Source organism: Stegostoma tigrinum, chromosome 29, assembly GCF_030684315.1.
Source record: "Stegostoma tigrinum isolate sSteTig4 chromosome 29, sSteTig4.hap1, whole genome shotgun sequence".
NCBI classification, from domain to species: Eukaryota; Metazoa; Chordata; class Chondrichthyes; order Orectolobiformes; family Stegostomatidae; genus Stegostoma; species Stegostoma tigrinum.
Genome location: NC_081382.1, coordinates 6,671,134 through 6,681,965, shown reverse-complemented (window position 1 = coordinate 6,681,965; position 10,832 = coordinate 6,671,134). Strand labels below are relative to the sequence as shown.

General features: G+C 40.6%; 1 protein-coding gene across 3 annotated transcripts in view; it reads right to left on the bottom strand.

Annotated features, from left to right (window-relative positions):
- Positions 1 to 413: 413 nt before the first annotated feature.
- Positions 414 to 10,832, bottom strand: part of dph7 (diphthamide biosynthesis 7) — a 29,032-nt gene continuing 18,613 nt past the window's right edge. For all 3 annotated transcript variants that reach the window (XM_048558492.2, XM_048558491.2, XM_059638320.1), the window contains 5 exons: positions 10,499 to 10,662; positions 8,849 to 8,921; positions 4,615 to 4,680; positions 3,960 to 4,147; positions 414 to 1,750 (listed from right to left, as the gene is read on the bottom strand). In XM_048558492.2, the coding sequence (XP_048414449.1) occupies positions 1,281 to 1,750; positions 3,960 to 4,147; positions 4,615 to 4,680; positions 8,849 to 8,921; positions 10,499 to 10,662 (961 nt within the window). In that variant the 3' untranslated portion in view covers positions 414 to 1,280. The remainder of the gene's footprint in view (positions 1,751 to 3,959; positions 4,148 to 4,614; positions 4,681 to 8,848; positions 8,922 to 10,498; positions 10,663 to 10,832) is intronic.

Here is a 10,832-nt window from a genome sequence, read left to right as displayed (position 1 = left end):
TTCTCCGACCTACTAAACACCTTTAGTGTGCATATTAAGTAAACTTTGACAATTCCATTAGTAAATTTGAATGTTTACAAAATGTAAAAACAAAATTAATAAACCTAGCTACATTTTTAGGTCAGCCCCTTGGGAAAAAAACTACAGCTACCTTGATCCCTTCGACTATTCCTCAATAGATGATGTCGTTGAAATGTTGGTCTTTCTCAGCTGTTCCATTAGGGCTAGGAATGAAGGACAGGAAACAGATGAAACAGCAAAGACACCATTACAAGATCTCCTTAGAAAAATAACTGAATGTGTATAGTACCAAGATCAGTATTCAGTGATTGATGATTAATTCAAAAGAAACTAAAGTCTTCAAGAATAAAAAAAGTATAAAAATCAAGCATCGAGAAACGGTTCAGGCATGATCAATTAAATATGTAAGTTTTAATTACATTCTGGAGCTCCTTTAAGTTTGTATACATTTTACAAACTAATTTATACAATCAATGAAGGCAGTCGTAGAAAAATTGAGACAAAAATAGTTTTTGACAAAACACTTCAGTAAAATCAATTTAGCTAGAACCAACTAATCGTAGCTTCCGGGAAATCCCAAAGCTGCGTTCAATAAGAATTTGATGAGGTTTGAGATTTCACTGAGCAAAGCCCACAGGACTAAAGGGTTAAGGTTTGTTACAAGGATCAATTGCATAGGTTCTCATATTGCCATAAAAATTATTCCAGTTTACATGATGTTTTACCAGCCACACCAAGACAAGTTTATTCGCACCAACTTGGTGTATTATTGCCTGAGGTTTAGGGAGGTATGACACCAAAAACCTAGAGAATTTCATTTTATGATTTTTTAAAAAAACACCAGAAATCCTCAAGATTTGGACATCTTCCAGAAGCCACTCATTTAATTTTTTTTAAAACCTCTCTTGGTATGCTCTGTGCCATCAAAGGCTATGAAGAGGCTGCAGGTTTACAATTCATGTCTTCTTTCTGAATTATTTACATACCATCGAGTATTAAATTTCTCATAACAATGACTAATTAATGGTATATTTGGATTGTTGTCCTGCTGGACTCAGGTGAAGAAGTCAGGAAATGCCAGTGTAAACCTGCCACACCTATATTGTAGCATTACTCCATCTTTATCTCAGTGTGCCCAATTTTGTAATATTGCTGTAATACATCAAAACCAGCAAGACAAGTCATTCTCTGTTCCTTTTCCAATAACAGTTTTGAAAGTTTAATACTTTAACAATGAATTTTTTTAAATAAAAAGTCAACTAGATGATATTACTACTTCTTTCCCATCTCCAAACATGCAAGACATGGTCATAGAAAGAACATGTAGCCAAAAGGTTGGCTTTATTTTTAGTCCAAATTACACCAGAGTCAGGATTGTGCTGTTGTTTCGCTACAGGGTCCATATTCAGTTTGAGAGATGTACCACTGGCCTGCAAACCGTCAAGCAACTCATCTCTATAATCATCCAACTCATCTTCCACAACCATATCAAATAAGCCAGTGGGAGACTCGTACTGAATCTTCAGGTGCTGGAACTTGACCTTGACTTCCTTTACTTCTTGCTTATGCTCCCTTTTGCTCTGAATTTCAACTGATGATGATGATGATGAAGGTTGATGGTCAGTGCCAAGCTGTGGATGAACTTGAAGTCTCGACCAGTCTGCCCCATAAGCCAATGAGTTGTGCAATATATATGAATAAAGAATGGGGTTTTCTTTGTTGTGAGCAGCTGGAAGGAAAGATATCAGATTTAATTTTTGAAAAAATCAAAAAACTTGAGAAAATGGGCATTCTGCGAGTAGACAAAATACAAAAACAGGGCCTTAGGATTGAAACCTTGCAAAGGGTCTGTTTGTCCGTTTACAAATACAGAATCAACAAAACTGCAATCTACCCGGCAGAATTGCACATTATGTTATTGTAATGGGATTAGAAGGCACATTGACCCCAGTGTCATCTTTGCCCTATTTGACATCAAGGCCTTCCAGATTAACTCAATTAGTTTACTTCATGATTTGGATGAAACTAACTTCTCATTAGGTATACACATTTTTAAAACATAATTTCACACAATGTGTGAGTTATTGCATGCTTTACCATCCCTCACCGCCCTTGAGAGGAAGTGGTGGCAAGTCATGTTCTTGATCATTGCAGTCGATGTGGTGTAAGAATTCCCATTAGGAAGGGAATTTCACTTCATGTATTTTAACTACTGTCAGTAGTGAACAAGGAGTAATTAATTTTATTTAAACTTTTATAATTTGTACATCTACAGTTGCAATCTGGCTAAGATAGCATTTGTTGCCAGCTATAAATACAGTATCTAAAGAAACTGCAAAGTTACATTATACCACACCAGGGGTCAAGAATTATGCTTTGATATTCAGCAGCTACTTTTTCCATTCTCACCACCTCCTTTAAATCGGTGATGCAGTCACCTATTAATATTAGCTTCTGCTTTTGCGCAGACTGTGTGTTGTATTTGGACTCAGGAACACAATTAGAAGATTCAAATTCTCATTAAATCAAAACAAAGCCTCAACATTCAAGTACAGATTTCCCAGACACTACTGTGTTTAAAAACAAAATACCGTGGGTACTGGCACAAGAACGCAGGCATAAAAGTTAGAAGTCTTTTTTAACTTCACCCCGACAAAAAAAAAACCTGACACTTCTTTACACAAAAAGCCATTACCCCTAAAAAATGCATACCACAACTAGATAAGGTAATGGCTAAACAGAATTCTGAAGGAGAGTCATTCTGGACCAGCAACACATTAACTCTCTTCACCAACACGCTAAGTTTCTTCAAATTTTGTCTGTTTCAGATTTCCAGCATCCACGGTATTTTGTTTTTAAACACAGCTGCATGTTTGGCTTTAACAGTCACTCCATCTCAAGTAATTCACAGTATGAGAGAGTTTTGAGACATAACTGCAAAACTTTATAGAATAAACCTCTTAAATTATCCAATTCAATGTTCAGTACAAGAACATTTATAACATTTTCGTGTAAAAGGAGTTCCTGAAACAGACCCTTACAGTAGAGATTCTATATTCACATAGAAACATAGAAGAAAGGAGGGAGGAATAGGCCATTTACTCACTCAAGCCTGTTTCACCATTCAAATGATCATGGTTGAGAATTAAGCTCACTCCCCTGATTCCCCCTCCCCCCACCAAAACTGCACATAGTATTCAAGGCATGGCCTCACCAATGCCTTGTACAAGTGCAGCAAGATATCCTTGTTCCTGTACTTGAAACATCTCACTTTATGCAAGTAAAGTTGAAAACTGTTTAGATCCAGTCACACCCACTTAGAAATCACTGAAAATTTGGGGTAATGATCTTTGAATTGCAAGGAAATATTGTCCAATTCTTTCATACTTCAGGTCTCCATTTTAGGCCACATCGTCCACAGAGCTGCTGTGCTGACGGAAGCTTGCAAACAGACAAGGAAGAGTCTCAAATTCTAAATTAAACTCCAAGCAGGTGAAGATTAAAATAAAAAGAAAATTTATATCACCTAGCAAAGATTAAATTAAGTCAGTTTGTGTTGAGTACAGGTCCAAAAGGGTCAGCAGTTCTTCATTACCTTGACCAAGTACTCTTCAATCATAATCTCACATCAGGCATCATAGCTGAAATTAATACCGCCCACATCTAACATCAACATGGATGCTATTCAGCAATGAGCAGCAAATCTTCTGGCTGATTTCTTCATTAAACTAGTGCAGGGGCACTGAGGTCAAATATACTACTCCAATTGCAATCTCAACTGAGATAACTCACCAATATACGAACAATTGAACCAGTGTGGTTTAGTATTACAGCAGACAGTTCACTTGCTCACAGCTACTATGCTGTACAATACTGCTTTGATTTTAGTAGCTGAATGTCAATATTTATAATACACCTTTTAGCTTCATAGCTCCCACCTGCTAAAGAGTCATTATGTACTCCTTCACAATCCAGGATGTGGTACCCATTGTGCATGCATGCTGCAAGCAATAGATGCTCTTGAGTAGGATGCCACTTCACTCTCCAGACGCCTCCCTGGACATGAGTATCTGCCAAAGGCTGTTTCATCTGCCGGGAATCCCAGATAAGAACGTGTTCATCATAACTGCAAAGAAAAACAACGGAATGAACTGATCTGATCACTGACAAATAAACAAATTAGTTTGCTCCAATAGTTACCCAAATTCAAATACCGTAAGGTCTAGAATTAAAGTAAAATGTTTTCAATATTCATGGTCTTGTCACAAATTTGTATTGTAAGTTTTATATTTAAAATTCAAACTCATTGCCTTTTAAAAAGGTGACTCTGACAATATCTAACAATAACAGAAGACCAGTCATTAGAAATTGGTAAATAGAGATCAATGAAATTGAATATAAAAATGCATAGTAGGAGCCTACATTCATCAGTAAAACGATCAAATTTTGAAATTAGGCAATGTTTGAATTATTGTCCTTACTAGTGCAAAGACATTCTGGGGAAAAGTTGAGTTATCCTCTTAGTAATAGATTAAAAAAGGATCATGTAAAAAGCAGTTGCTATGTTTCAATTAAGTTGAGCAGAAATCTTACCTTCCTGTAGCCAGGATATGTTCTTTGTGGGGATTGCTTTGGATGCTGCATACTCCCATCGAATGTCTGAAAACCAGTTGCTGAAAATTAGTTTTTTCTATTTCTTTTACAAATCTCTTTAAAACTTCAGCAGATAAAGGCTGCATGAAAACTAGTAGTTGCTAAGTTCAAAGCTGACTCAGCAAAACCTGCTACCTCAAATAGCGTGTGGGGCAGAAGTGGCACAGCTGGACTCAAACATCACTGGGCTAAGGGGTGGAGAAGTCCCAGCCCAGGTTTTCACTCTTGATCATTACATGTAATGTTGACTAAAAACAGGTCAGGTTTTTCGGTGACAAGGTGTAGAGCTGGATGAACACTGCTGGCCAAGCAGCAGAGGACCAGGAAAGCTGACGTTTTGGGCCTAGACCCTTCATCAAAAATGGGGGAGGGGAAGGGGGGGTTCTGAAATAAATAGGGAGAGGCAGATCGAAGATGAATAGAGGAGAAGATAGGCGGAGAACAGAGAGACAGACAGGAACGAAGCCAGTGATGTCTAATGCACTGAGAAGATTCCATTGTCGTTGCCAGTGAATTCTAATCATTCACACAGTGCAACAGTTTTAGCAAACAGGAAGAAAATGAGAAATCTCAACTAACTGCCTTCTTCCTGTATAAACTATTCTACACAGTTTGAAATTTTTGACAATACTTTGGGTTTAAGAGGTGTACTTTGTCCTTTTTTTGGGAGAGGTTTTGAGCCATAGGTAACAAACTGTCTCTTCCAAGCCAGTAAAGTCAACATCTTGAGGTGCCTTGGGTAATTTTTTAAAAAATCTGGAACAAGAGCAACAGCATATATAGGTGAAGTCAAGCTCCCAGAGAACCAAGGTTTTAGTTTAGCATACAGTAATACTTGGAGTTTTGAAGTTGGTTGTGAAAGCTGCCATATTTCTCTCCTTGTGACAGCAAAATGCTGTGAGTTTCCTCTCTCTGCCAAGATTTTCTCGGTGTACTTTTTAACCTCGATCGGAAAAACATTGCATGCGAGAAACTGTTTTGCTGAATTTGCCTTTGCCAGGGGTGTTTGTGGGATGCTCCTATACTGGAATAGTTGCTTTATAGTAATTAAATAATCTACTATTAGAATCATAGAGATGTACAGCATGGAACCAGACACTTCAGTCCAATTTGTCTATGCCAACCTAAAATTAATCTAGTGCCGTGTTAGCATGTGGCCCATATCCCTGTAAACCTTTCCTATTTATATGTCCATTCAGATGCCTTTTAAATGTTATAATTGTACCAGACTCCATCACTTTCTCTAGCAGCTCATTCCATACAAGCACTTTTTCTGCATGAAAAAGTTGCCCCTTACATCCCATATAAATCTTTCCCCTCTCACCTTAAACCTAGGCCCTCTAGTTTTGGACTCCCCCACCCTGGAGAAAAGATGTGACTATTCACACTACCCATGCCCCTCATGATTTTAAAAGCTTCTATAAGGTCACCCCTCAGCCTCCAATGCTCCAGGGAAAGGCCCCAGCCTATTCAGCCTCTGATAGCTCAAACCTCCAACACTAGCAACATCCTTGTAAATCTTTTCTGAATCCTTTCTAGTTTCACAAAATCTCTTCTGTAGCAGGGAAACCAGAATGGAATGCACTATTCCGAGACCTAATCAATGTCCTGTATAGCTGCAACATGACCTCCCAACTCTTATAGTCAATACACTGACCAATAAAAGGCAAGTGTACCAAATACCTTCTTTACTAGCCCGTCTCTGTAACTCCACTTCCAAGGAACTATGAACCTGCACCCCAAAGTCTTTGTTTGGCAAAACACCCCAGGACCTTAACATTCTTTTAAGTTTTCAAATAAAGTTAGAAACAAAAAGAGCAGATACTGTAAATCAGAAACAAAAAACAGAAATTAATGGAAAGGTCAGCATCTGTGGAGTGAAATCAGTTAATATTTCAGATCAAGTAACCCTTCCTCAGCAGTTACATTTATACCAATTCTTCTCATTAAAATACAAACAAAAAGAATAATAAGATACTGTGGAGCTGGATGAACACAGCAGGCCAAGCAGCATCTCAGGAGCACAAAAGCTGACGTTTCGGGCCTAGACCCTTCATCAGAGAGGGGGATGGGGAGACGGAACTGGAATAAATAGGGAGAGAGGTGGAGGCGGACCGAAGATGGAGAGAAAACAAGATAGGTAGAGAGGAGAGTATAGGTGAGTAGGTAGGGAGGGGATAGGTCAGTCCAGGGAAGATGGACAGGTCAAGGAGGCGGGATAAGGTGGTAGGTAGGAAATGGAGGTGCGGCTTGGAGGTGGGAAGAAGGGATGGGTGAGAGGAAGAACAGGTTAGGGAAGGGGAGACAGGCTGGGCTGGTTTTGGGATATATAGTGTGGGGGGGGGAGGGGGGGGAAGAGGGGGAGATTTTGAAGCGTGTGAAGTCCACATCGATACCATTGGGCTGCAGGGTTCCCAAGCGGAATATGAGTTGCTGTTCCTGCAACCTTTGGGTGGCATCATTGTGGCACTGCAGGAGGCCCATGATGGACATGTCGTCTGAGGAATGGGAGGGAGAGTTAAAATGGTTCCCGACCGGGAGGTGCAGTTGTTTGTTGCGAACCGAGCGGAGGTGTTCTGCAAAGCGGTCCCCAAGCCTCCAATTGGTTTCCCCAATGTACAGGAAGCCACACCGGGTACAATGGATACAACATACCACATTGGCAGATGTGCAGGTGAACATCTGCTTGATATGGACAATCATCTTGGGGCCTGGGATAGGGCTGAGGGAGGTGGTGTGGGGACAAGTGTACCACTTCCTGCGGTTGCAGGGGAAGGTGCCGGGTGTGGTGGGGTTGGAGGGGAGTGTAGAACAGACAAGGGAGTCATGGAGAGAGTGGTCTCTCCGGAAGGCAGAGAAGGGTGGGGATGGAAAAATGGCTTGGGTGGTGGGGTTGGATTGTAGATGGCGGAAGTGTCGGAGAATGATGCGTTGTATCCTGATGTTGGTGGGGTGGTATGTGAGAACAAGGGGGATCCTCTGGGGGCGGTTGTGGCGGGGGCGGGGTGTGAGGGATGTGTTGCGGGAAACGTGGTCAAGGGCGTTCTCGACCACTGCAGGGGGAAGTAAAGCTTCAAAATCTCCCCGTCCACCTCTGCATCCCAAAACCAGCCCAGCCTGTCTCTGCTTCCCTAACCTGTTCTTCCTCTCACCCATCCCTCCCATCTCAAGCCGTACTTCCATTTCCTACCTACCACCTCACCACCTATCTTGTTTTCTCTCCATCTTCGGTCCGCCTCCCCCTCTCTCCCTGTTTATTCTAGTTCCTCTCCGAAGAAGGGTCTAGGCCCGAAACGTCAGCTCGTGCACTCCGGAGATGCTGCTTGGCCTGTGTTCATCCAGCTCCACACTTTGTTATCTTGGATTCTACAGCATCTGCAGTTCCCATTATCACTAAAGAATAATAAAATGTGTTTTGCTTAATGCCAAGTGGCATGGCCAATCGAATTGCATTTTGAATACGGCACCTTAACACTTGCCTTTAAATAAGAGTTAGGGTCTATACTGTCCCCTTAACTTATTTGAATGGGGTTCAGACCAGTTCATACAAATTGAACTTTGATTCTCTCTCAGTACAGTACAAAAAGAAAATAAAAGTGAAAATCTACAAGAAGCTACAGGAAATAAAATGAGTCCTTGCTAAAATGACTAGGGAGTGCCAAAACAAAAATGAGGGAATTAGCAGGTGTATCAATTCATTGCTATAAATTTAAAGCGTGGGATCGGCTGATGCAATAGCTGGAATGATCGCCCTTTCACGCTTGGAAACTAATCCTGAAGGGATAAATAAAATTTTCCTCCACCTGCCTCTCACGTATTTTTATCCCAGCTTTTATAAGCCTGAATTTATTTTTGTGAATGAAGACCCTCAGCACAGCATTGACCATGGAGCTGTATGTGAATTGTGCCAAGTACTGAATCCATGCTGTACTTACCTACAAAAAGGATCTTTCTTCCAAAAAGGACTCAAGCGACACCAACTGAGAATGCTTAATACAGTTCAAACTGTACTCCCATTGTCCAGGCCTGATACAAATCACCTTAAAGCAAAGACTCAAGTGTAAAACCTTAAATTAGAAAATTCCCATTCAGATTGTTAAATCCATACTGCCCTCATTACCAACATATTAAACTCAAACTACATAGGTCAATCAAATAAAAACAGGGACGGTACCCATTGCTGATGAAAACTGGTCTGTTTGTCCCCATCCTCGTATCCCAACCTTTGAGTTTGCTGTCATCTCCCCCTTGAGTGAGAAATAAAAGTAGACATTAAACTGAGAAGCCATCATTCTACTATCAACTTGAGTTAAACATCTTATCAAATTTGCAACTGAGTTGTTTCCCTGCCATAATCAAACTGTTTTCTGTCTAAGGAGGAAAAGAAACAAAAAAGTAAATCAAACAAGGAGGACTGCTACCCTGCTGACACATTCAGTGCAGATACAAGGTCAGGAGCTGACTTAGCTGTAATGCTTTATATGAATACAATGTCTGTGTTCTTGCACGGAAGCTTCAGTGGTCAGGTATCTAAAACTATCTCAGCAAAAGTTACGGGTAAAATGGGAGAATGAGGGGGACCTAGAAAGAGGATGGGGGCTACAGGAATTAAAAATAAAACTGCACTAAATACCAAAATTTTGATTGCAGGCCCTACCATGTTGAAATTTCAAGGCTTCTAAACAATATAAAAGTTAGGTAAACATCACAGAATCCCAAGTGAGAGAACAGGTCATTCAGCCCAAACCGATCCGCTGGAGAGAATCCCACCTAGATCCATTCCTTATCTTATCCCTATAACCTTGCATTTCCCATGGCTAATTCACCCAGCCTATACATCCTTGGACACTATATAGGCAATGTGGCATGGCCAATCTACCTAGCCTGCACATCTTTGGACTGTAGGAGGAAACCAGAACACCCAGAGGAAATCCATACAAACAAGGGCAGAATGTGAAAATTCCACAGAGACAGACAGTCACTCAAGGGTGGAATTGAACCCAGGTCCCTGGTGCTGTGGGGTAGTAGTGCTGACCACTGAGCCACTGTGCCACCCAAACACAGATGGCCAGATATTAAAATCATTGGGTCCTAGTCATCTGTTCTCCAGATTTTGTATAAACGTTGACAAACTCAAACTGTTGCGCACAAAAAAAGGAATAAAGTGCCAATTGAACACTTATACCTGTCTTGAGTAATAAAACCCAGGGCCCCTTCCTCGCCAAAGGTTCTACTACTGAGGCCTTTTTAAAAAAGATTAAGTAAACAGCTTGGGGACAGAGCAGATCCTTGTTGGGGCACCCTCCTTCTAATTTACTTGAAAAGGCAGATTGCTGCTGCTTCAGTTCTGGAAGAGCCTCCTCTTAAATCTTTCACTTTAAAGAATTCAGTTGCCATTCTAAATTGCACTGCAAGCCCAGCCCTTTAACTGACGACCTCTAAATTGGCCAATTCAGGGACAAGTTGAATCAGGCAACTATTCCCCACTTAGGACAGGTTTGAACCCAATTTGAACATGATACTGGAATTCTGAAGACATTGGGGGCAAATCCTGGTTTGGATACGTTCTCCTGCTGCTCAGTTCAACATTTTATGATATGCAGTAGTCTGAATTACCTAAATTTACATGAGAGGGATATAGTCACTTGGGGGTAAGGTACTAGAGGATGGATCATAGTAATGCAACATCTTCAGAGTTCAAGGGGAGAAAAAAAAAACACGAAGTTAAGTTAACGTTGTAGAATCAAAAAATTCAACTCGCGCACAGATAAGAAAGAATACGTTTGGGCTGACTGTTTAACAACTACTCAGGAAGGCTCAGTACCTGAATAAACAAAATTTGTGTTCCAGTAGTTGAATGCTGCAATCCAAGCTTCAAAGTCATGCGCCTTCCAGTGACAGACTACATCTAGTGTTGATCTACACCCATCGACAGAAAGCAGGCTCAGGCAGCCCTTTGAATCACTGCTGATGATATTCAGTGGCTTACTTTAGCAAAGAAGGAAAAAAATACAACTGAATTAATACTGTTACATTGCACAACAGATAGGAGAAGAACATTCTGCTCCAAGACCAGAAATCATATAGTAACAGCAATGAGAAAGATATTTTACACAATATTAACACATTAATCTGAACTTGTGTAAAGGTTATGGAAC